The following is a 27,668-nucleotide window of genomic DNA, read 5'->3' on the forward strand; positions in this document are numbered from 1 at the left end:
ATTGATTGAAAAACAAAGCCCTTGTTTAATAAATGTTTCGTGGCGATATTATGATAATAAATATAAATTTATGACCACCTGTCAAATCTCATTTAAGTGATTCCCGAGAATTTTTATTTTAATAATGCAGAGCATTGTTGAATATTTTTCTGGCCAGGAAGGTCATTCCTGTGGTTATTGTAAATCTAGCAATACATTTTATTCTAATGGTAATCATGCCTTGATTGCTTCTTAAAATTATTTTATAAAGTTATTTTTGAACAGAAAAATAAGAAAGAAGGAATTAAAAGAACAAATATAAAAAATAAAACACATATTTCTTCCCAACTTTTCAAAATACTAAGTATACGATACAAATACTAAATATAAACTGTCTATCATTATTGTCCATGATTACTAAGCACATTAAATGTATAAAATATTTTTTTTCTTCTTCTGAAATTATAAAAAAAAATTACTACCAAAAATTTTTTAATATCATATTTATATATCCGTTGTTTAATAACAAAAATTGCTATTAATTATTAATATTTTTATATTTTGCTAGATTATATTACAAGTAAATTTCACACTGTTGGCTACATTTGACAAAATATTATTATTATTTGACAAAATATTATATTAAATGAAAATCAATCAAACATATCTTTAAACCAACGCGAATGAAACTTTCACTAATAATTAATAAATTTTGTAAGTAATATAACTATAATGTAAAATTACAAAGTTAAATAATTTATATGGAGAATATTTTCAGTAGGGTAAACCTTTTCTTTTATGGAAAAAATAAAGTGGTACATGTGATTTAATATTAAGAAATTTTTTAGAATTAACAATATAGTTCTGTCTATCATATATTAATAATAAAAATAATCACATTAGTTTCAGAAGTCAAAGCACATTGCCTTCTTAAAGCTGAAGTGAATCAAAAGAAATATCCATTATAAATATGTACTAGCATTTTTATCACATAGATATTTTTCATAAATAGACCACTTTTTATAGTCTAACAACAATAACAACAACAATTTTCATTTCTAAATAAAAAGTCAATGATCAAGCTTTCTCATCCAGTTATTTATTTCATGTATATACAGTACAGAACCCGTTATCCGGAAATCAGAAAACCGGAAAACCAAAAAACCGGAACGAAATTCGATAAATTTTCCCGCTACTTTTAAAAAAAATTTTTTTTTTTTCCTCATAAGATTTTAGGATTTTTCGTTCTTTTTTGAAAGATGTTTACTTTACCATCATTTTGGTAATAATCATTAGTGTATTACTTCATCGTTTTTTCTTCTTTTTAAGATTATTTCCAATTTTTCTTTTCTTTAGTTGGTTTTAACAATAACTAAAACGGCTTTTTTTAGCGATTCAGAAAACCGGAAAAATCAGTTATCCGGAATATCGATGGTCCCGATCGTTCCGGATAATCGGTTCCCTACTGTATTAAATTTTTTTAATGATTATAGAAATGTTAAAAAACCTTATTCAAGTGAAATAGGAGTAAACATTGTGGGGGAGTAAACAACATAGACATACAATGTGAAAAGAGCATAAATATCACCTCATAATCAGACATATTATAGTTTTGATTATGTAATGAAAAATCTTCCACAGTTTTGAAGCAGAGAATGATTTATTATTTTTCTACCAATTTTTTAATGTCTATATGAATCCTGATCAAACATAAAGTATCTTGTTTTTAATTGCTGCTATTTAAAAAAAGAATTTTAAAATGTATTTATTGCCATTAAGGTATATTGTTGTAACTGCTTTTCTTTATTGTTCATGCAAAATCTAAATTCTCATAATTAAATATTTTTTTTTATTTACAAATTAAAGCACTGGATAGAGTTTTATTTTTCTTCATTTTGTTATTTATCCTATCCATCTAATACAATTCAAAGATTTATTGTTTAAAATATATGAAGTTTTACTGTCATAATCAGTAGTAAAACATTACATATCTTTATTGTAATAAGGTTTAAATACATTATCTTATATCTATGTAATTTCATTGGTAATATGCTTAAAAAAAGTTAGACTTGTGTTACCTAGCTTCATTGTTTGTTTTTTGAAAGTTTTATTTTATTATATTTTTTGTTTAAAACTAAAACACATTATTGCATTTTAATTTTTCAAGCAAAATTGTCATGTTTTAATTTTTTAGTACTTTACATATAGATGTATTTTAAACCACCAATTAAATCATATTCTTTCAGTTCACTTCCTTCATTATTGCTCACCATCATATTCTACCAGTATTATTTATAGATAGTATCCTTTACTTCAAGAATTAAAAAATCAATAAGGTTTAAAAAAAGTTTTTTTTTTGGGTATTTTAATTTTAGAATAGTATAAAGCAATATAAGATTAATCACAAGAGTCTCATTATCCACAGCCAACTTTGAATAAGCTGCACATGTAAGTTCATGTTGCTTGATTATTCCGAGTCAAAAGTATTTTAGATATGAAAGCCTTATAAAAGAAATAGTATAATTATAAAAGAAAAATCTTGGTCATGAATTATTGTCAAAGGAGAATGAGAGTAACTTTTAAGTGCACTTTTAGCTAGTTTAAAATTAAGACTCCTTTATATTATATAAAGAAAATGTTAAATTTCTTGAGATCCTTTTTAATCACATTATCCTTTTGAAGAGCATAATGTAAGGTTTCTATACTTTAGTTAATTTTTAGAATGTAATAAGTTAAAAACAAGTCGGGTAAGTAAATAAAATACAGTTATAACATTTTGTTATATAATTTCAAAAGGTGTTAGGGAATTTGAAGTCATATCTCAATAGTATATTCATATTGAAATTTAATTTGTAATATATGAAATAAAAATTTTCAAATATAATTAGTTCTAAGAATTTTTTTATTTTATTCTTAGGAATGTGGGCTCACACCTTAACTACAACAGACTACCAGAATCTAATTGATCGAGGGTGGAGAAGGTAATATTTGTATGAATCTTTAATGGGTATTTTGTGTAGTTATTCTTTCGTGGTACAACAGTATAACTGGTGCTCACATGTTTTTGTATTAATTAAACATAATTTTATCTTACAACCAGCGTTGAACAACCGACCCAATTCTGAGTTTAGGACTATCAGCCTTCAACTCTGTAGCCTTGTAATTCAGAACCCAACCCAGAAGACAAGAAAATTCCTGGATCAAGCATTGGTTCTAGCTAGCCTTTGTGGAGGACTTTTTGATGGAACTAACCCACATTTGTTTTACATGAAGAGAAAAAAAAAAAACGAAAACCTCTCATTGTTAGCACGACAGCAAGGGAATTCTAACCTATGATCAATCTACCACTGAGGATATTTTACATCTCCACTGTGGTCAGTCTGAGTCGGGAGCAGAATTGATATTAACTAGCAATCAGCCTCCCCTGGGATTCGAACTAGGGAAAGGAACGCTTTATCCCCTTAGTTACTGCAGCTTTTGTGAACATAATTAGTATTGTTCACCGTAATGATCTCAGGTGGCAATTGTGAAGCTAGATAGTCATAATAGCAGCCAGAAGACAATGAGTTGGCCTTTGGCCAACGTAAAGGTGAAACTTTAACTGGGCTGTCCAGTCTTAACTAGGAAACTTTGAGTACTTGTGTGCTTTACAAAGTATTACTGTGTTGTAATAGTAATTTTTGCCTGAATGAAAAAGTTTTGCCGGTGGTTAAGGCATTGAACTGTCATTGTGTAGGACAGGGGTTCGATTCCCAGTGGGGGCTGGAATCTAATCCAGCTTCTGATCAATGAATACAGCGTTCCTAGTAAGTAAAGATGGCCTCGCGCAATGCTGACCATAATGCTATTGTTAAAATACTAATGTTGTCCTGCCTTTGGTTATGAAATTATGAAGCCTTTACTTTCAGGACCCCCTGACTCAAAACAGGCTGTGCATTAATGTTTTTCGTTTAATAGCAATTTTTTAAAAATCTTAATTGAAAATGGTTTTATAATTTGTTTTTATGTTTATTTTTATTTATAAGAATTGTCTTAAGTTTTCTTTTCACAAAGACTTTTTCATTCCAAAAAAATTTCATTATCAATTAATAATACAATGCTTATATTCTTGATTGTTTTTTTTATTTTCATTGAAAATTAAAATATTCTATTGTATATATTCTAACTAAATTTATTCATATTTCATACTAAATCTGGAACATGTACTGTTTTGAAAACAGGGTACTGATGCAATTAATTAATCAATTTATGTTAAGGGAACTCTTCTCAAACTTCATTGTAAAAGAGCTTGACATAAAAATTATAAATGCAACAAACCTTTCAATTTTAAATTAAAAATTTATATCTAAAGATGATCAACTTTACCTCATTATGTGTTACATAGTTATCCATTTTTCTAGTTTCAAATATTATTCTTTATTAAAATCTCTTAAAATTTATGCATTGAAAAACCTGTTATTTTGAACAATTAATGCATAATCAGTAATTTTTCATATAGGTTGATTCTCAATTTATCATTAAAATTAGCAAATGATTCCTAATTTATCTACTGTGTTTTATTCTCCCCTAAGTGTACGGTTAGGTTTAATTTTTTTAAATCAATTTTAACTTTATAAACTTAGTTTAATTAAATTGCATTAAAATTTTATTTTAATGATTTTGCTTTCTTTTTTTCAGAAGTGGGAAATATTGTTACAAACCAACTATGAATATAACTTGCTGTCCTCTTTATACAATCAGGTAAAGAGAAATTGTTAATTATTTTAAAAAGATGAAGTACATAGTATATAAAATTATAATTATTGATCCTATAAGATTAAAACATATGGTTGTGCTGTGTTTTTTTATTGTATAATCAGTCATTAAATTTTCCAATTGTATTTTAGATGTGAAACTAAAAAGTTTACTCTTACAAAATCTCAGAAAAAAGTTTTAAAAAAAGTTCACAGGTTTCTCGCTTATGGAGATCAAGGAAAGGTATTAATGTGTGCATTCTATGCATTATTTCTCTCAATATTTTCTGCAGTGTATTAGATACGAGTGATATTTTCTAATTGAAACTTTCAGCGTTCTCAGTCACCTTCATCTGAAAATAGCGAACAACGAGAAATGGATGGAGTCGAATTTTCACCAGATATCAGTGCTGAAAATTTAAAACGGATAGAAGATATTAAATCAACAGACATAGAATACTCAGAATTGGGTGAGTTTTAATAGTTAAATAATTATATATATTTTTTAACTTTTATTATACAGGGTGCGTAGCATTTTTAAAAAGTGTTTAAAGGTGCTTATTTTTGATTTTCGTTTTTTAAAAGCCCTTAAAGGTGCTTTTTTCATTGGGTGTTTTTAAAAAGTGCTTAATTTTCCCTTTTTCAAAAATGAGAATTTTCCTTCACCATTTTGATTTTTGCATGTGCATAAAAACATTTGGCCGTGCATAAAAAAATAATGTATGAAATTTTTTCAACTTTATATTATAAGGTTTATAAAGACATGTTTTAAAATATATGAACTCATTTAAAGAAAGACATTTGTTAGTTCTGCATACATATTGTAGTGTGTTTATTTCAATTTTGCAATAATTAATATAATTAATTTTAACTCATATATCCTTCTCGTATAACTAAGAATTACTCATATTAAAAATATATTTTTATCAACAATAGTAAAAGTGTTTGAATTTAAAAGCTTTCAGTAACTTGAAATTTTTAAAATGTGGTAATTAAATAAATATTTTGATAATCTTATATTTTATTATGATATGAAAAATAATTGTTATGCTTTATGAAGTTTCATCAATAAAAACTCTCAAACTAAATCAAATCTCATAAAAGCTAAGTTTTTTGATTTAATTTTAATTTTTGTAGAAGGCTATTTGTACTTTGTGAAAATCTAAGTTTATAAAGTTCTGAAAGAGTTTTACATACATTATGAGTTTATATGTAATTGAACTTAGCTATTGTAGGCTTTGATTTAAAAGGATATCAGTGAATTATTAAATGGATGATTTAATGTTGAATGGATAGTTTAATGTTGATGCAGGATTTTCCATAGAAAATGATTTTTTGAAGTTGTCGGAAAAAGTATATGAATGTTCATATACATGTTTTTTCTTTCAAAAGTGTTAGAAAAAAGTCTATATTTCAAATTGTTCCAACATTGTATAAATAATATATGAAAAGTAATATTAGTATAAGGTCTTTCAAGATAAATCAAATCTTATAAAAGCTATACTTGTTGATTTAATTTTTTCAGAAGGCTTTTCGTAATTTGTGAAAATCTGAACAGTGATTCATATGTATCTTGTCAGTATTTATGTGTGATTGATGTTCTTTCATGAATCACTGTTATATTATTATAAGCAATTGTAAGTGGTCATTGCAATGACTAACAGATATGTTATTGTGTGAAAACCATTGAATATACAGTCGAACCTGTTTATCTCGAATCTCACGGGAAATGCGAAAAATTCAAGATAAAGAGGATTCGAGTTATACAGGTGCTATAAAAAATTAAATTTAATTAAGAAATTCTATTAAAAGTGCGTTAATTGTTTTTAGTAACAAAATATAGACATTTCTTTAAATTAATTATACTTCATCTATTCACATAACCGTTTTTTAACATACATTTAACACTGAAAATAATTTTTCTAAGATTTTTGACTGATAACCTTATTTGTTTTGATTATTCTTTTGAGGTTAGAAAGATTGCAAATTCCTCATAGCCTACATTTTCCTGGAATTCAACAGTAGTTTATAAGAATTCTGCAGCTTTTTCTACTTCTTTTGCATTCACTTTTGATTCATCAATATGATCTTCAGCTTCTTCCTCTTCATCCAATATTCCTTTGACATTATCTATGATTTCTGCATCTGTCAATGCTCTGCATGTTGCCAGGCTGTTGTCCACTTGTAAAAATCTTCAAAATTAATGTCAACATTAAATCCAGATTTTATTGCGTTCCATTCTGGCAAATCTGTCACTGCATTTCCATCGTTGACATTTTCTTCTTTACTGATGCCTACAACCTCTTATTCATCATCTTCACAGTTCTTTTTAAAACCATTTTGGATAGTTTTTAGAGACACATTTCTCCAGACAAAACAGTAATTCTGATTGCATCTAACTTTTTTCATTGTTGGCATCTACAAGTTTGCGTACCAACTGTTTTCTTTAGATCACTTTAAAACTCTTAATTATCCTTTGATCCATTAGTTGCAATTTTGAGATCAAAATGAATTTCTATTCTTAGCTTTCTTATCTATGTACCCCGGATGGTCACTACTCGTTAACCCCTCACTTACTGCAAGAATCATTGTATTTCTTTCTAGTTAAGGAAGTGCAGGGAAAGTGATTGAAATTCCAAGAAACACCCCCAACCTGTTCATCCATACTTCCTGTGGATTCACGAAATTCATCTCTGTCTACAAGTTCTACTGATAAAGAAAGTTTTGACATTTGTGCTTATTAGAAATTCGAGAAATGGAGGTTTTGAAGAAGAAAAAAATTCGACATAAACATGGAAAATGCATTGATTTTAGACAGTAAATGTAGGGAATTTTAGAAATTTCAAGATATAAAGGTTTTTGAGATAAACAGGTTCAACTGTATTAATATATTTTTATCTCTAATTGTTATAGTATTATATTATAATCTCAGAATCTGATTCTAATCTGAAAAGTGACGAAACATCATCTGCAGATGTCCAATTACCAAAATCTAGTTTTTCTTCTTCGGGGTCTCCTTCAATTGTTAATAAATGTAAGTTTTAAATTATGTTTTTTTCTTTGTTTTTCAGATTAATCAGAGATTGTGTTTTCCAAATTTCTGGTTTTTGCTAGACGTATATCTATTTTGAATCTTTCTCTAAAAATAAGAATCTAGAACAAGCCTAAATGTAATTTTTTAAAAGTCTTTATTAATTACATTGTCTCTTTTAGAAGTTTGCAAAATTTTTACCATTCAAATAAAATAAAAAAAATAATTTAGGATTGTCTACGTCTTATTTATCTCTAAAAATAAGAATCTAGAACAAGCCTAAATGTAATTTTTTAAAAGTCTTTATTAATAACATTGTCTCTTTTAGAAGTTTGCAAAATTTTTACCATTCAAATAAAATAAAAGAAATAATTTGGGATTGTCTGTGAAGTTCAGTAACTAAAATAACAGAAAAAAATCGTTTGACACAACTCATCACTAATAATTTTTATTGTCTGATTCAATTATTGGCTTGTAAGTGTAATAAAATAAAATATTAAAATGTGAATTTCAAAAAAATTATTGTAAATATATTCATATTTATGAATTTTGTTATTAAAAGGTTAAAATCAGTTTGAGTTGACCAATAAAAGAATTATGGTTCATGTTTTAAAGGGCCACCTTCCCTCTATTCTGCCTATATGTATTGTACCTTTTTGTTCAACTTTGTTGTATGCTCCACAAATATATTTTACTGATAATATTCATTCATGAAACTCTCTTTCAATGTAATTGTTTTAGTTTTGACTGCACATAAAAAGCTTGTTACTTTTCATTTGGACATTTCCAATTTTATTTGTTTGTTTATTTTTAAAATTTAATAAAAGAGTCGTTATATAGTTTCGTAATTTTTTTCTCAGAATTATATGTAGACTACTAGTGAATTATTTTTATTTACCAGTAGTACTTTCTTTTTAACATTCAACATTTTTCTGTTAGATGGTATTTAGAATTGCCAATATAACTTTAACTTTAAAAAAAAAACATGAACATCTGAAAATTTTTTTTAGTATTAGAAATACAAGCAATTTTTGTATTTCCTTTTCATTTTTAACGCATGAAATGGGATTGTTTATAATATACAATTACAGAATATAGATAATGTGCCTATCTATATCTATGATTGCATGTATGATAATTAATTACTTTTGAAATTCATATTGTTTGTTGTACGAAGAAAATAAATGGCTTGGCATAAATCAATATAAATTGACAAAATTGCCACTTATTTTCTGCACTTGTTTTACTAAAAAAATCATGTTTCAAGTTGGGTTATGTGCTTTTTGAATATGAAAACATTCAAAATCGAAAATTTTTCATTTTATTTTTCTTGTATTATTATAGCTTTAAACATCATTATGGTAAATCAAGTATTCTTAAATGCAGCATATTAACTTTCATATGATAATGTGTATCACTGACTTTTCATAAAGCTGTTAATTTCAAAATGATACTTGTTAATGCTTTTAAACTTTAATTTTTATTATTATGTAGAGTTTTTATTATACTTGTTAATCCTATAAAGTAAGTTTTTTCCCCCTCATAGATTTTGCTTTGCATTAAAAATTTTTTTTTAAGTTTAAACCATCAGTTCAAAACTTATATATTGTTTTAGTACAAGAATAATTGGCAAATTTTATTTTTCATGGGTGTTAAAAATCTTAATTTCTTTTAAATTGGCTAATTAAGGAGTTTGTTATTTATTTTCTACCGAATGAAAAAAAAATTATTTTTCAAAGTTTTTATTTTAGTTAAATTACCACTAGGTATAAATCTAAGAGAGAAGAAACTAAATCACTGAGGATAAATTTTTTTTTTAAATAAATAAATAAATATATATATTTAAAAAAAAAAAGCAAATTTATCCTCAGTGATTTAGTATCTTCTCTGTTAGATTTATATTTAAACATTAAATACTTTTCCTCCAATGTAAACAAAGATTATGTGTTAATTATTTCTAATTTTCTTGCAGATCTAAACAGTTTATATTTCTCTGTAATTAATATCATAACTTTATTAAAATTTTGTTGCTACAAGCTTGAAAAAAGTTTGAGCTTAAAAATTAATTTATTCCAATTTTAAAGTTAATATCGGTTTCTTTTTGTTAGGAAATTTTTTATTTCTGTTCTGTTCTATTATTATTTATCAAGACAATCCTATTTTTAATATGATCTTTTTTTGTGATTATTTTAAGATATTTTTTAAATTGATAATTTGCAAAATTATTGAATCAAAGACGTAATATGAATTACTGATATTATATATATATAAATATTTAGTACCAGTAATTTATAAATTCAAATCTTTATTCGAATATCTCTAACTATTTTTAATTTTTGCAGGTAATGAAAATAGTAATCGTCCTAAATGTCAAAAAGCCAAGGTCTTACGACGTGAAAAGAAACTTCAGAAATTGCTAAAAAAAGGAATACAACCTGATTTAGCTGCTGCATCAGTTAAGGTTATTTTGGCCTTCTTTTTTTAAAGTGTATTTAGTAATTTTAAAATTTTAAGTTAATGTAATAAAAAAAACTGTTTATAGATTTTGGTTATTTACATTTCATGATTTGGTGATTTATCTATCAATTCTAACCTCTTGAATAATTTTTTTGAAAATTATAAAAATGTCCTTTTTTTTCTATTTAGTTCATTAAATTAAACGTTATATCATTAAATAGATAATGAAATTCAATATAATTTGCAATTTAATTGATTCATACTTGTTGAACTTTGAGTGGCTGTCATAAATAATTTTTAATTAAAAGGATGTTTCCCTTTTAAATTGTATATTCTCGTGTGTCCCAAAAATGCCCAATGATTTGAATTGTCAATTAAAAAAAAAAAAAAATGAAATTAAAAAATTGCATGATTTACTGCATTTTGCATATAAAACTGAGGTTTTATTTCACCAAATTTCAAAATTAGTTATAAAGTTTGTCAAAAGATTGCTCCACTGTCTGGAAAAACTATGAAAAATTATAATCTGCCTTATGTCAGATAATTTTAATGGAAATATTAGCACAGCTGTTTGATAATTTTGTGCCTGGACTACACATTGTTACAGCAAATTATGATTATTTTGAAAACATGGTTTTGTAGTTTTCCTCAATTAACAGAACAAAAATAGTATCTGCTGACAAACTTTTTAACTTATTTTTAAACTTGGGTAGAAGAATTCTGGTTTCCTAAGTAGAACTCAGCAGACCATACAACTCCTAGCATTTTCACCATACTTCTGCATACTTCACCATTTTTGATTTTGACCTGCATTTTTCTTTGCATAGTATGTGCATGATAGAGATATTAAAACAAAAAGGTGTATTTCTATAAGCACCAGCAAGTTAATCATCCTCAACAAATTAATAAAGAGAGAGGAAAGAAGAGTTTTTACATTTTCTTTCTTTTCACATTTCTTTATATTGTAGTATTTTTTTTTCTTCAAATTTTCTCTGTTTTCATGTTTTGTTAAAAAAAATAACCTCTTATTTTTAAATATTTTTTATAAGGCCTGGTTTTTATGTGGCTGTAATTTTTTTAAAACTGTTGTTACAGAGTGCGTGTAAAATAACATGACGTACTGGCAAATATAAACAATGCATTTTACGCAGAAAATATAGTTTAAATTTCTTAAAAAAGCAACTTAGTAACAAAAGTAACACATAAAAGAAAATTTGGCACCCCAGTCATATGTATGCTGATAAATGAATACAGATATGAATACAGATTTTTCTATGTTCTATGTTTTCAATGCATTATATATTATTATACTTTATACACCACATGTTATTTTATATGCATTCTGTATGTTTATTGTATTTATATTCAATATAAATACAATAAACATGTAGATTTGATTATAAATACATAATTTATTTCTTTGGGTCTTTTAATCTGTTTGTTGTTGGTCTTTTATAAGAATTTTTTTAAATTTTATTTGTAGAAAACACCAAACCAGCCAAAGAGTCTTGAAGAGTTCCTATCAGAACCACATATCTCCGATCCAGCTCATAAACTAGAGGTCAGGACTGTCCTCTATATAAAAATATTTTATCTTTTAAGATTTTTTTATTTCTTCCGTTATTCAAAAGAGAATTTTTTGTTTATAGTTTTATTTGTTACATTTGTTTATACAGTATTATTTTTTCTAGAATTCTGAGTAATTAAATTTGTTTGTGCCTTATGTTATCTTTTTAAATATTACATTTCTCTTTGATTACCCCAAATTCTATGTTCAAAACTATTTGAGTCAATGCTTTCATGCTTGAATTTCTCTGACTCAGCAGTAATTTTCTTTTATCATGAGGAGGATAAAACTAAATACAAGATGAAGAAATTGTACCCCAAATATTCCTTAAATGCAAATAAGTTAAGATAAAACTTGAAGTTAAAAATTTTCTCTTAAGATACTTTCAGGGTATCCGTGCACCTGGAAAGTCATGAAGAATCATGGAAAGTCATGAATTTCAGTATTGAACAAAATTTGTTATGAAATGTCATGATTTTAACTATTTTTTTCTTCAAAAATCATGGAAATAGGTCGTTGAATTTTCAAAAAGGATTTTACCCCACCCCCTAATTTCATGGTGTTTCAAATATCTGAATTTGTAACAAAATCCCTACTCACAGTCATGTTTTATTAAAATATAAAATGTTTTTATCATGTTCTTTAAAAATTATGGTGTTCTTTCAAAAAAAGAAAGAAAAAACATCATTTATAGAGCGAATTATCTTTTTAACTTCTGTGATTTCAGAATTTTTATTAATGTTTATTTTTTTTTACTTTATCAATTTAAAATTCCAGCTGAAGCAAGCCAGTTATTGGCGAGCATTTTTTATTCCAAAATGAGAAAAGAAAATTCTGCAAGAAAGAAAAGAAATTATTTGCCTCTGTATTTTTTTTCACATATTTTATTGTTTCAACTCTTCCTCTTCTCTGTTTTTTAAATTTAAAATCTATAAATATGAAGATGCAAAGTATAACTATTTTGGTTATACTATCATTTCAATTAATGTTATAATGCTTTTTAAATTTATTGTTCTACTTTTGTTGGGAAAAAATAATAACTTCGTTAAGTCATGAAAAGTTCTTGGAATTAGTCATGGAAAGTCATGAATTTGAAAATCTAAAATGTAGTAGATACCTTGTACTTTAATCACAAGGAAGGCAAGAATTTGTGAAAAAAATTCTCCCAAGTTTTTTTAATCGTGATGAGGATAAAACTAAACTCGAGAGGTAGGAAAGTTTCTCTTAAGATTTTTTAATCAGGGGGAGGATAAAATTAAACTTGAAAGGTAGAAAGCTTCTTCCTGAGATTTTTTAATTAGGCTGAGGCTAAACCTTAATGGGGAAGAAAATTTTCTCCAAAGATTCTTTAATCAGGAAAATGGTAAAACTAAACTTGAAAGATGGGAAATTTTCACCAGAGATTCTTTTATCACTTGGAAGATAAAGATTAATTAATGTAAAAACAATAATAACATGACTTACGTTTCAATATATTATTACAAATCCTAACTATTTTACAACATTAATTTAATTTAAAGCTTTACCTTTAAAATATTATTTTACTAATTTGAAACTAATATGTTGCATGATTTCAAAAAATATGTATGTTGATATTGAGGAATGATTTCAAACCGATTCTCAGTTCACCCAAAATCAGTTATTGTATTTTGCAAGATCTCAAGCTTTTAAGTTTCTGTCTGTAGTGTTGTAAGGTTGTGTCATTACATCTGTAATAGGTACTTCATGTATTATTATCTTAAATATAGTGCTGTGTGGATTATGAGTTATTTTGGAACTATAGTAATTTACAGTGATGATTTGATCATAGAAATTAACCATAGATTCTCTTCGGCAAATAGGTGCTATTATGACAATAAAGCTAGGGTGAAATCTTGATATATCAGTCTTAATGCTAAAATTAGTATTGAAAATAAACTATTTCTACATGGCTATGAATGTTAGGTAATCACCTAAACTATTGAAAATAGACTTTTGAAATAATGTTTGAATGCTAAATATTTGGTGCAGTTTGTAAGAATGCTGTATAGTTATGAAATTTACCAAAAAACACAGACAACTTTATTGTGTTGACCATTATTGTGAAACTCATAAAGATGGCTAGGATATTCATTTCAAACGCATGACTCAAATCTAGTTACAAGGTTCACACTTACAAATCCTATGGAATATAAAAATAACTTGAAATACCCTTACATAGGATGCTTGATTCAATTGAAAGTGTCTTAAAGACCTCCATTGAGGGAAACTGGGGAAGCTTTGTTTTAGATAATACCAGATATTGGAAAATGAAGTAAGAAGCCTTGGCCTGCCACAGGCTGCAGAGTCTTAGAAGAAGAAGAACAAGTAGGTGCAGCTAATAGTTTAAATATGAGCAGATCAAATAATCTATGCTCTTCTGAATCCCAGATCTATAAGAATATAAAACCTGTCAGTGCCCATACCACTTTATTTTTGCTGAATATTAATTAGTTTGTGATTAATGATCGTTTATTTTATCGTTATTAAAATTTTTCTTTTTCTAATCTACAAGTACAGCCAGATGGTAGGCTTAAAAAGGAAAGGGTACTTTGATTTGAGAAGAAAATTACAGTTGAACTCAGTTATAATGATCATACCATAAATTCACTATAAACGGTGGTTCACTGCATCAAAATTCTTTAAAAAAGAAAAAAAAAAAAAAAAGGAAATAAACTACTTTTTAAAGAATTGACATCATTGTTGGAAATAGTTATTATGATAGTTCGGTATTTGTTTATAAATTATTAACTGATTAAATGTGTAATAAACCAAGTTTTAAAAAGGAAAATGAATAAATTTGGTTTTACATTCTATGAAAAAAATTAGTACTTTTCAATTGACTACAATTTAATTTTGAGTAGAGTTTACCAATTTTCATATTATAATGTAAGTAAACTGTTAATAATCAATTGGTTACAACAAGGTCTGTTTATTTTTGAGTTATTATGTGTCTTTTTATTTACCATTCTATATTAATTATTAAGTATGGCATTTATTGAAAATATGTCAATTTTTTCATTTCTTGTGCTCTGAACAAATTATTTTATTACATTTCATTTTTCTGCTAAACACCTAAGTTGGCTAATTAGTGTAAAGTAAATAATAAATATTTTCTTTTGTGATTTTTTTTATTTATTTAGAAGCTTTTGTGTAGATTGAATTTGTTTATTAGCTGTATTAAATATATTTAGATAATTAAATTGAAATCTTGGTATTTATTATATTCGCTTTTTAACGTCTTAATCATTCCACTTTTTATATTTGACATTAATTAAGTAATCAAAAGTTTAGTAAACATTTCAAGACGATTTAATTGTTAATTAATTCTTTTAAAAGATATATTTTTGCTCTAATTTAAATACTATAAATAGTAATGTGCATGCTAAGATTTTGTTTGCAATAAAACTAAACTAGATTAATTTATGTGCCTTATAAATTTATGTATGCATGTTTTTTTTAATTCAATGTCACTATTATTTTATTACTGCAATTATGTGCAATTTTTTTTCTTGAAAGGCAATTTGATTTTGCTTTCAGCTTCGCTTGGTACCCTCAAGTTTAGAAAATTCTCTCTTTTGTCAAACTTTTGAGGAGTCTTACAATATTTATAAAAAATATCAGATGGAAATTCATCGAGATCCAGCTGAAAAGTGCTCAACCAAACAGTACACTCGTTTTTTGGTGAACAATCCATTTCAGGTAAAGATTACAAATCATGGACATATATCATTATTGTGTACATTTAATGTCCTTACCAAGTTATTCCAGATGCTTTTGAGCTTGATGAAGTGATTTGATTACAATACTAGAAGTTTAATGATGTTTGAGAAATTCAAATCTTGATAGGTAGTGATTTATGTTTACACATCTATAGAGATGTACAAATGTAGTTTTTTTTTAAAATCATAGTTGAATAATTTTTTTAAAATCATTTCTAGTGTTTTATTGTTGATTCTTTTCTTTTTTATTGTTGAATAGATTTTTATTTTTGTTTCTTTTCTTTCTTGATATTACTTTTATGTGAATATTCCTTCAAATTTGTTGGACTTAGTAACTAAATTGCAATCACTTCAATGATTTTTTTTTTATCAATAGAGTTGTAGTTGGTTTCTGGTTTTATCTTATTTATACCTTGCAGCTTCTTTTTGATGGAATTTTTGCTGGATAAATAAAGTTGTACCTAGTTTCTTATGAAGTTTTATCTTGGGAAATATAATTGTACCTAGTTTCTTATGAAGTGTTATCTTGGAAAATAAAGTTGTACCTAGTTTCTTATGAAGTTTTATCTTGGAAAATAAAGTTGTGCCCAGTTTCTTATGTAGTTTTATCTTGGAAAATAAAGTTGCAGTTAGTTACCAGTGAAGTTTTATCTTGATATGTCTGATGTTCCTTGGCTGCTTAATGTAGAAAGATGATTTCAAGTTTGTGCTTTATATTTTGACTAGAGCTTCAAAATCACTTAGTTGAATAACTGACTGTTCTATTGGACTTGTTTTGGCTCATTATCTTAATTTTATTATGATTACAAATTTACTTATTTCTGTTTAAAAAAAACTTGTGATGGACTACTGTTTTATTTAATACAATTTCCCCTCTTGGATTGCAGAGTATCTTTTGCTGGATTTATTTTTATTGAGAATTAGTTGCACCTGTGATTACTGTTGTACTTTGGCTTACTACATTTTAGAAATCATTTTAGATTGCTATATATTTGGTGACGTTACTCATTTAATTTTTCTTCTCTAATTCACTAAGCCCTGTAATACAAATTAAGTTTTCCGTTGTTAGCTAATATCAGCTTGCCTTTCAAAATTAAAACACTAATTATTTTAAAGTAAAATTTATACTAATATTAGTTATAGTGTGGTGTAGTTATGCCTTGCATTTAATTATTCAGGTAAAGTTTGTTTATGTCAATTCTAAGGAATTCCTTGAAACTAAGAAAGAATCTTACTCTCTTTATGTAAAATATCAAATGGCTATACATAACGATACTGAAGAGGAGTGTGCCGTTGAGTCCTTTGAAAATTTCCTCATTGAAACACCTTTGGAGGTATATACTTTTTTTTTGTTTATTTCTGAGGATTCTTCCTGGATTTTTGATACCAGTTGTATTTTTTTATATTTTGAAATTTCCAATGTCTAGGCAATTATAAATACTAAAACATATCAGAGAAGTAATCAAAGTTATTGCTTCAAAAGTTTTCTTCTGTTTCAATCAAGCACCCCTTTAACATATGTGTGAAGTGGTGCATATCGATAAAGGTGGTCTTTATTCATTGGATCTGCCCGACTGCAGAAAGGTTAACTGGCAGTGAGAGTGATCTGAGTATCTTTGGTATGAATATAGTTAGCAATATAAATGAATGTTTTTTATTTAAATAAAGCTAAAATAAAAACTTTCCCCAATAACTTGCAATTTTTTTTGAAAATGCTCCTTAGACTTCCCGATAGTAGTTTTTTTCGTCCCTCAATGAAATAGATATCCCACAAAAACAAATTGAAAGAAATGTTATATTCCTCAAGAACAAATTATTAAGAAATGGCGTTCTGCATTCTAATTCCTCATAAATCTATCTCTCCTTATCTCCCCCTCTGCTGACCAGACGAGTGGTCCTCTCTCTGTTCAAGTCCCCGTCGTCTAGCGTCCACCACGTAAAAGGGGGCAACCACATGGTGGATGATTCGATACCAGCAGATTTGTAGCTTACAAATTTTCAATTTGTTTTTGTATGGTATCTATTTCATTGAGGAAAGCAATGGCTGCTAGCGGGAAGCCTTAGTTCTTCCTCTAAGCGCTTCATTAGAAATTTTTGTTTTTAAAGTTTAGTTTGGATTAATTTGATTAGTAAGCAACATAATTATTACACATTAATTTGAGGTATACAGCTGTCTTAACACTGTTAAGGTATGTAATGAATACAGAGGCAGAGATGATGATACTTGATTATAGCAGCAAAACAGCTGTAGGTCTAATAAATAATTGCACATATACAATCAGAATACAATTGGTCCAATAAGTAATTGTATTTCTGTTTTATTTGTGCAGTAATTGCTTTTTTAGAGCAATTCTATATTCAATGTTAACTATTATATTAGTGCTGACTTTTTTTCAACCAAAAGTATGACTTTTTATCTTACGTTTGTTTTCTAGTCACTTGATGAAATTTCATTGGTGGGACAAACTTATGGCTCATACCATCAACAGTATTGGCTTGATGATAAATTAATAGCCGTGGGAGTGCTGGACATCTTACCTTACAGTGTTTCATCTGTGTATTTTTATTATGATCCTGACTATAGTTTCCTTTCCCTTGGAACATATTCTGCTTTAAGGTAATCATTTTATGATGGTGATCATTTTGTAAAAACAAACATTATTAAATAGGAGTACACAACTTTTTTCTGAAGAGAACTACAGGGCAAATAAACTATATTTGTTTTGTTTAAAGAAAATTTTCTGTCCAAAACATGTTTAAAATGAATTGTTCTTCAAAAAAAGAAGGAAAAAAATCGAATTGTTGAAAGAAAGAAAAGGAAGAAAAATAAAGAAAAGAGATTTGAGATATTGAGTAGACGATAAATTCTCTATCTCTTTATCCATTTTTACTATACGCATTTATTAAGGTTATCTATTGATAGATAAAACAAAGAATTTCAGTACAAGAAAAGAGTTTTATTTGAAATCAATGTTTTTAAATAGAGCTGCCCAAACATTATTTGAAGGAGAAGCACCAATGTAATTTGACACTTAGAATCAGTTTTATTTTCTCCTTCTGCATTTAATACTGAAAAAAGAGTTTTTTACGCACAAAAGTTGGTGATTTGTTTTGTTGAAAGTTCGGTTCTATTCTACCAACATAAATGTATTTGAATAACTATTTTAATATTATTTTTTTTTGATAGAGAATTTTGCATCCCAAAAGATGTGTTTATAGGCTTTCATAATAAGCATAATTCTTTAGTTGATATCTATTTAAATGTTGCTTATTTAGTGATGTTATTTTTCATTTTTATTTTGTTACTTATTACTAAGTTTTTTATGTAAATATTTATTAATTCTTATATTTATTAAAGATGCTTTTAGTTTTTGTTATGTATTTTAGTGACTTCAAAAAAATTCAAATACTAAACAAAAAACATTAACAAATATCTTCTTGAAATTTAATTATAAAAACATTTAATCAACAGAGATGCCAACTTGCTCCGGACAGCAAATATACATTTTAAAGTGGTAGTTTATCAATTGTGATTCTTAGTTTAATAAATTCAATTTAGTAGATTTTTATCCACCACTATTTATAAATAATTCGTAGGCTTATATTAATCACCACTTTATAGTACTTATGTCATACTATACCGCATACAAAGCAAGCAAAAATTGCCAAATATTTGCAAAATTTACTTAGTTGTTATTTACCGTTTTTATTTATTATTCTGGCGTATCCAGAGCAGTTGGCATCTCTGAATTAATGTATTATAATGAAAAGGAATAATTATTCAAAATTTTTGTTAATTTTTCAAAAATTATATTACAGAGAAATATCATTGACGCGTCAGCTGAATGCACAATATAATGATCTGCAATATTATTACATGGGCTACTATATACATTCTTGTATTAAAATGAGATACAAGGTAAGTCAAATTGTTGCATTGACTTTTCATAAATAATTTTTCTCATGTAGCTCAACACTTTGAGATACGTTTGCGTTAGCAAACAGAACTTAATATATTTCATTTCACAAAATAAAATCATTTATTATATATTTGCTAAACATTTGTAACATCTTGGTAATGAAGAGAATTTAACATCTCTCATAATTGCCATTGCCATTTGTCATTCCTATAGACAGTATGAAGGCATTTAAAGTTGTTATTACATTCCTTTTTATAAGATGTTAAGTAAAACAGGTCCAAAATAATGTTTCTGATTAGTCTGTGATAAAAATTACATTGATTGAAATAAATATTAGATTAATGAAGTTTATTATTTAGAAAAAAATTATGAATGTTGGAAGCAATTAAAAGAATGTTGTGGTATGTTAATAATGAACTTCACAAGTATGGATGTTAGATGTCCAAAAGCAAAGAAATAACTTTATAATAATATCACATACCATGAGTAAAAGAAAGAAACTTCCTGAAAATTTTTTGATCTAGCCATTGGATCTTGACTTATAAGGGTTAATAGTTGCAGTATTGCTGATGTCACAAATTCAAAATAGAACAGAAATATAGAGATCTATTAAAAGTGATTTAAAGGCATTTTATTTTATCATATTTTATTGATGTTATCAGAATGAGCCCAAAAAGGCAAAGGTGTGCAATTCTGACAAGGTGTGCAATTTTGGAAATTCAAATTGAGAATGACTCTAAAACTGCATAAAATATGCATTATTTCTCATCCAAAATATGGCATACAGACTTTCCAGTTATTTTTTCCAAGATTCTTCGTTACATCAATATCAAAATTTAATGTAACCAACAAATAACACATCTATTTATGAACGAATCTTAGATAATTCTAGAAAAGGACTTACTGGAAATTTATCAAACAGATATTCCAATACTCTTAACGTTTACAGCTCTATAATTCTTAAAGGTTTCAAAACACAAAACCCGAAGATATTAAAATGAAAAGATTAGCTTTTTGCTTAATAGTTTAAAAAAAAAAAAGTAAAAGTGCTTACTTGAGTAATGGGTAAAATAAAAGAGGTAGAGGAAAAGAGTGTGTGATGAATAATGTCACAAGAGTTTAAAGGGATGGCATGAAATACGTTAATTTCTAACTGCAATTTATTAAGTTAGGAAATCAGACGCAGGCATGTACTTTCTCAGAATAAACATGCCTTTTTTAGAGGACTTGGATTTCTGACTTTTAAAATCTAGAGAGTAGCTGCTGTTTGGGTGATATAGTCTGAGTTTTCAAATTTTAGAAAAGTTGTACATTTAAAAGTTATTTCCTTATAAACTATTAGACTGATTTCATTCACATTTTGTATCTTGTCATACAAAATTACTTTCTTTTAATTGATATAAAAATTTGTGTGCCTTAAATTTTTTTCGACTGTTATTAAGTAAAATAATAAATAACTACTAAAATTTATTTTTTGGGTGAAATTATGTTCGGATAATCGGGTTTATAAATGCATGCAAAATTGTTTAAATGTTCTTAAAAAGTTTTTGAGATATGACTAAATATGCAAAATTGAAATTAGCAGTAAGTGGTCCAGATTTTCGACCGCTCTTCTAACGAAACTATTGGAACCATATTTCTCATTCCCATAATTTGAGGGTCAGGAATCCAAATCCGTAAAAAAAAAGGTTAGGCAATAATTAATTAACATATTTAAGGTTAGGCCCTCAAATCATTATGATTGATTCGTAATACATGAAAATCTAATCAGATTGAAAATTATTCAGGGTATACTATTTTTACTTTGCAGATAGTACCATTTAAATAACTCCCCTAGTTCCTAGATATACTGAATTTCTTTAAAAAATATGCTTTTATTAGGCATCTTGCATGAACATAAGGTAATACCTAATGTGTTCTTAAAATAAAAGAGAGCCTGAATTATGTCTATACTATGTGATTGAATCTATCCATGGCTTTTTTATGTTATCTATGGGTATTTCAGAGATGTCAACTCCTCCAGAGAAAATATTTTTAAAAATGGTAGCAGGGTTGGGTTTTTGACGTCAAAAAGTGGTTTTTGACATGACAGGGGTATAATACTGGTTTAAACCGTCAAAAACCTGTCGAAAATGTCAAAAACTGAAGTTTGCCAAGAAAATTTATTAACTTCAAAACTACCAACAGTTGCCATGCATTATATTGAAATTTAATTATACTATAGGTAATCAGCAGGTTTTAAAATATTTTTTAATTAAAATTAAGGTAAAATAACAGATTTAAAATCTCAGAAATTTATATTCAAATGCATGTGCAGAAAAATTTTGCACAAAAATTGTTTAAATATTTATATTTAAAAATTTTTTTTTTCTTTTTGATACTTAAGAAAATTAAAAGTTTATTACTATGCATTTTTGACATATAAGGAACATATAACTAATATTTATAAGGAACTTACAAGTTATGTTGTATAAATACAAACTTGATATAAGATACAAGTGTATAAAAATTTTTTTTTAATGTTATACCGAATATCTTTATTATCCAGTATGTTAATTTGAATTTAAAAGTAGTTATATTTATGAATAATGATAAATATAATTCATATTGTTTATTATATTTATTTATAATTATTACACTTATCATTTTAAAACAATTTTTATCTCTTAATTTTTTTTTCTCCACTTGTATTAAGAATACAAATAATGCATATCTTGAAAGCAAGAAGTAATTATTCAACAGCTGAATATTTAGATATTCAACAAAACTATATAGTATTCAGCAAAATGAAATTCACAAGTATTTGGATAAACTAAATTTTCAGCATAGTAAATGAATAGGCTGAATATACTGTAAATCGACACTAACTACTCTGTGTATTTAACAGAAAGCACTTAAATTTGTATTGTCTTATGTTAAAAAGATTATTAAGAAGATTTAAAAGAATATTAAAAAGATTTTTCTTTAAAAGATGTCTAATGTACAAAACTGCTAATGTTTATCTTTAAAAATGTCTAATTTTTAGTATAATCTATACTATACACTAAATTTGGTTATAAATAAATTTCTTAATAATATCACTGCAGATTTTCAATAACACATGAAAATGAATACATAATATTACAAAAGATGTGAGTTTTCAAAAGTACAAGATTTTGGTTACTATTCAAAATATAAGTGTTTCTTCAAAATTTTAAATTTATTTTTTCTAGAACATATTTAGAAACACTATCCTTTAAAAAATATATAAATTTTATGTATTAATTAAATTTCACATATGAATATAGGTTTTTGACATTTTCGACATTTTTGACAGTGAGGTTTTTGACGTGACGGTTTAAACCATGGTTTAAACTGTCAAAAACTGTCACATGTCAAAAACCTGCCAACCCTGACCTACAAACTAAAATTTTGAGATTTTCGAGCAATTTACCTATTTTTACAAGACTCCACTATCTTAACTGTAATAAAGTGTCGTATCACGCAAGCCTTTGAATTATTTCAAAGTAGTGGTGAGTAAAAATTCTATAAATCGAATTTACTAAACCAAGAAACATATATTAACACGTTGAGCACCGCATCACCCATCGGTGGCTGACACTGAACTTTCCATTTGGGCCGCATCAACCACCGGTGACTGACACTGAAATTACATTTAGACCTAGTCAACCACCGGTGGCTGACACTGAAATTACATTTAGGCTGTGTCGACTACCAGTGACTGACACTGAAATTACATTTTGGCTGCGTTTGCCACCGCTGCTGACACTGACCTTTCACATAGGCTGCGAAAAACAGCTGGCTGACAGCGTATAACATGATATAGAACTGTAGAATTTACACTTTTTTATGGGATTGCAGAAAATTTATTCAAAATTTACTTAATTGTTGTGATTGTTGGTTTAATAAATTCAATTTAGTAGATTTTTATCCACCACTATTTTTAAACAATTTGTAGTATTATATAATTCACCACTTTTTTCATATATGTCATGCTAAACCTTTTAAAACTAGCAAAATCTGTCAATATTTGCAATTTTAGTTTGTAGTTAATTACAGTTTGTCCAGACGGGCAAGCCATGTAAAATTAGCGTGACATTCAACGTGTTAAAAGACTACCACTTGAAAAAATTTATTCGCTGTCCAGAGCAAGTTGGCATCTGATATTTTAAGAGTTTTGAGAATTTACTTTAATAATTCTTTTCTTTCTGTAACAGGGTCAGTATGTTCCTTCTTATTTATTATGTCCTGAAGCCTACACATTTCACCCTATAGAAAAGTGTAAACCATTGTTAGATAAATCTAAATTCTGTCGTCTAGAAGAAGACACTAAAATTGGTAATTTTTTTTATCTTTGATATTCTATATAAAGATTATTATTATCTATTAATAGTTTTTCCATGTTATCATCACTAAGCTAGAGTTATCTTTGTAAAATTTAATTTGTAGCAAGAGTTTTCGTATACTAGATACAACTAATAAATAAGTTCGTTAAGCATGCATTCTTAAATTTATGCACATTTTTACAACTATTCAATAGGAACATCAATGTGGGTACTAAATATTTCTTAATACTTTTTTTAATATTATTATTGAACATTTAGTTAACCAGTTTTTGTCCTTTATTGCTGATGCATTGCAACATTTTTAAAGTTATCTTGAAAACAGCTTTCATTAGTTAAAAAATAATATTTGTCTTAGCAATATTCCAGTCAATTATTTTAATTTATCCAGTCATAATTAAAAAAATTTCAGATTTGTAACAAATGAGTTAATTTGAGTTAATTGTCATTTTCTATTGAACAGAAGAAATCTTAATTTTGGTTAAAAAATTAAAAATAAAAAAACTTGATATTTTTACATAGTTGCTTATAATCTTTTTGAGACCTAAGTATTTTTATAACATTGCATGATACACTTTTTCTCTTTTTGAAAAGTAGTTGAAGTTGGTTTTAAAATTATTATTATGTACTTAAACATCGTCATAAATTAATGTAACATATGAAATCTCCTTAAAGATGCAATATCTTTTATTGACTTTAAAAAATGAATTTTTATGTTATCAAATTACATCAAGAATGTGGTTAGGAAACAATTATATAATTTTAATGCATTATTAGTATGCATTATAATATAATTGAGTGCACTATTATTTATTCCATTATAAAATGCTCTATTTTAATATTATATGATTTTAATAAATGATAATTCCACTAATAGTAGAATAAGAATCTTTTCCTAAAAATAAAAGAGATTTATTCTGCAAATTAGTGACAATGAAACAAAATTTTCTGAAAATATATAATTTTTTACGTTTTCATGCATTGAAAAGATAAGTGGATTACAAATTACAAAAAGTAATTTTTAACTCCTTTAAGCAAAAAATAAAAAATATTTAAAAAGAAAATAAAAATAATTTGTTGATACAGTAGAACTTTAGTCAATCGTTACTTGTGGGACTAATAGTTGCAAATGGTACATATGAGAAAATGGTAAATGAGGTTAATGTAAAATTATAAAATAATAATTTGAAAAATAATTATAAAATAATAATTTGACTAATAGTTGCAAATGGTATATACGAGAAAATGATAAATGAGGTTAATGTAAAGTTATAAAATAATAATTTGAAAAAGTATTTAAAGTAATGAAGAAGTAATTAATCAATTTACAATAAGAATAAAAAATTTTAAATTGAAAAATTATCTATTTAGTGCACAAATATTTTTGATGTAAAAAAAGGTAGTAAACATATTTATTTATTTAAAAGAGAAATTTTGTTTGAACACACTCTTTTCTCCACAATACAAATAATACATTTTAAACATTTGTTACACTTTGTTGTTGCTTTTCTGTAAATTAGTGCGAATACAGAAAATCTCCCATTTTTCAATAGCACTGTTTCAGGTCTTTTTTCTCTGTCTTCTTTAATATCAATTTGCTCTTCTTCAGTTTCTGCAATCAATTTTTCAACCAACATTACAACACCCGTTTTAAATTTTTTTTCAACTGACGCATAAACATATAACTTGACGCTTGACGTGTTTTTACCAGACTGTAAATAATTATTCATCATTAGCATCAGGAGTGACTTTTTTCTTCTCAAAATGTAAACTTCAATATTTAATTTTTAATGTCAGTAGAATTTCTTAAAGATAGATGCGAAAATCAGCTAGCTTTAAAAGAGATATTAATTAATATTAAAAAAATAGCATTTGTAATAGGTTCAGTTTAACAAGCTGATACATACAGGAAAGCAAAAAATGCTGTGACAGTGTATCGAGGTTTGACCATAAGTATTTAAAGCAGAATGTTACAATGTCAGCATAGCTTTTTTTTTGTAATAGTAAAAATAAATTTTTTAAAGAATTTTCCTTTTTGCTTATTATTATTGTAAATGATATATAAATTAACATTATTGTATGCAATAATTTTTATATCTTTTTGTTTCAGAGGATTGTGATGGAAAAGTTGTTCTGAAAGATGTTATTATATTATACAAATCGAAAAAGATGTTATATAGTTTATATCGCATAGGAAAGTTGGGCGTCAATGAAGACGAAGAAATAGTACAGGAGTATGCAAAATTAGTTGGACAGAAATGTTACAAAAGGATGATGTTGTATAGAAGCTGAATTATTTTAAAATGTGTTTTGTCATGTTGTAACGTTAGATGAATGATTTGTTTTGTATGCAAAGCTATATACCCAGATAACTTAAAAGTATGAAGAAAGAAACGTTTAATTTTGTTGTAAAATAAATAAGATATATATATATATAAAGAAGAAAGATAAAAGAAGATAATATAAAGAAGAAACTTTCAGAAGCCAGATGGCCATTTAAAATTTTAAACAGCAACGGAGCTACAATGTTAATAACCTTAAAGTTTGTAACAAGTTCCATTAAAAAGTGCAAAAAGAGCCTTTATAAACCATAAAAAATGAACTTAAAAGGTAAAATAGTGTTCTTTTAATAATTTTCAAAAACAAGTTTCATATTAATTTATATTGTAAAAAAAAATTATAAATTGTCACTTGTATTTATAAATTTAGTAAAAAACAGGATAATAAATGAAACAAATGTGTAATTTGTGAATAAAATAAATTGTAACTAAACACTTGATGAAGATAAATAAGAATTTTAATTACACTGTTCAAAGCCATTAGAATTGCATTGTATTATTAAATGTTTTTTTAATATTTTCTAAACTGAAAGATTCCTTACAATCCAAAATAAATGTTTTTTTTTATCTTAAAAAACTTTGTTCATTGTTTGTTCTTTTTTCACTTTGTTCGCTCGTTATTAAAAGATTTTAAATGAACAAAATCCAATGCAAAATTTATTCTAATTTCTAAGAGAAACATTAATTCACTAAAAAAATGCTCTTCTCTTAAATTGAAAAATATCATTCAAAACCTATTATAAGGGATTATAAAAGGGAAAAAAAAATAGAAACTGAAAAAATGTAAAGAAAGGAAGGAAAAAAAATGAATAAATACTCTATAAGGAAAAATCAACCAAATATGCAAAAGTAAAAAAAAAAAAAAAAAAAAAATTTTACTCCTGGTCATTAAAAAGTGAAATTAATTAGGGTGTTTTGTACCTAAATCGAAATTAAAATTCCTGAATTGTGATTAGTATTTAAACTGAAATGAACTTGTTTTATTAATTTTAGAAATTTATCTTAATCAAATTTAGCTATAAGATTACTTTTTTTAAACTGCTTCAAAATTAGAAATCTTTGCCCGAAGTTACTTTTATTTCAAAAGAGAACAAAAATTTATTTAGTTTAATTGGTAGCTTTTTATAAATTATCATACCAATTAGAACAAAAGTAAAATTACATTACTGATTAGAATTATAAGTAAAATAAAACTAATACCCCTAACAGTTAAATTTTGCAAGGGGTTTGCTTTCTTTAGGTAAACGTTGCTATTATTATGACATCAGGTACTATAAGTTGTTTCCCTTTTTTGTGTCCGATTTAGTTTACCACTTGAAATTGGGGAAATTTTAAATATACTTCTAATACATATATTTTTTAATTTTCATAAATGAAATATTATTGAATATTAATTTTTTTTTAGTATCTTTCAAAACCTGTGCAAAGCTGTTACCCATTTAAAATAGGGGAAATATAACTAGCATTATTTTAGAATTTTCATAAATTAAATATTGAATATTCATTTTCTTTTTAGTATCTTTCAAAACCTGTGCAAAGCTGTTACCCATTTAAAATAG

At 26.2% G+C, this 27,668-nt stretch overlaps 1 protein-coding gene across 3 annotated transcripts; it reads left to right on the plus strand.

Moving 5' to 3' along the window:
* The first annotated feature begins 68 nt into the window (after positions 1-68).
* On the plus strand, positions 69-26,982 carry LOC107452821 (arginyltransferase 1). Of its 3 annotated transcripts, XM_043044786.2 has the most exons (14): positions 69-209; positions 2,897-2,960; positions 4,657-4,719; positions 4,866-4,956; positions 5,047-5,182; positions 7,645-7,746; positions 10,086-10,204; positions 11,684-11,761; positions 15,326-15,487; positions 16,686-16,841; positions 17,943-18,124; positions 19,327-19,426; positions 23,645-23,765; positions 25,881-26,982. In XM_043044786.2, the coding sequence occupies exons 1-14, from the start codon at positions 125-127 to the stop codon at positions 26,060-26,062; spliced, it is 1,641 nt and encodes a 546-aa protein (XP_042900720.1). In that variant the 5' UTR covers positions 69-124; the 3' UTR covers positions 26,063-26,982. The 3 variants fall into 3 exon arrangements, with proteins under 3 accessions (XP_042900720.1, XP_015924897.1, XP_015924898.1); XM_016069411.4 differs by lacking the exon at positions 16,686-16,841; XM_016069412.4 differs by lacking the exon at positions 15,326-15,487.
* Positions 26,983-27,668: the final 686 nt, after the last annotated feature.

Source organism: Parasteatoda tepidariorum, chromosome 9 (assembly GCF_043381705.1).
Source record: "Parasteatoda tepidariorum isolate YZ-2023 chromosome 9, CAS_Ptep_4.0, whole genome shotgun sequence".
Taxonomy (NCBI): domain Eukaryota; kingdom Metazoa; phylum Arthropoda; class Arachnida; order Araneae; family Theridiidae; genus Parasteatoda; species Parasteatoda tepidariorum.

Coding starts and splice junctions, on each gene's coding strand:
- LOC107452821 (XM_043044786.2), top strand. CDS start 125: ATGCAGAGCATTGTTGAATATTTTTCTGGCCAGGAAGGTCATTCCTGT. Junction 4,720..4,865: donor TGTCCTCTTTATACAATCAG/GTAAAGAGAAAT, acceptor ATTGTATTTTAG/ATGTGAAACTAAAAAGTTTA. Junction 4,957..5,046: donor CTTATGGAGATCAAGGAAAG/GTATTAATGTGT, acceptor TGAAACTTTCAG/CGTTCTCAGTCACCTTCATC.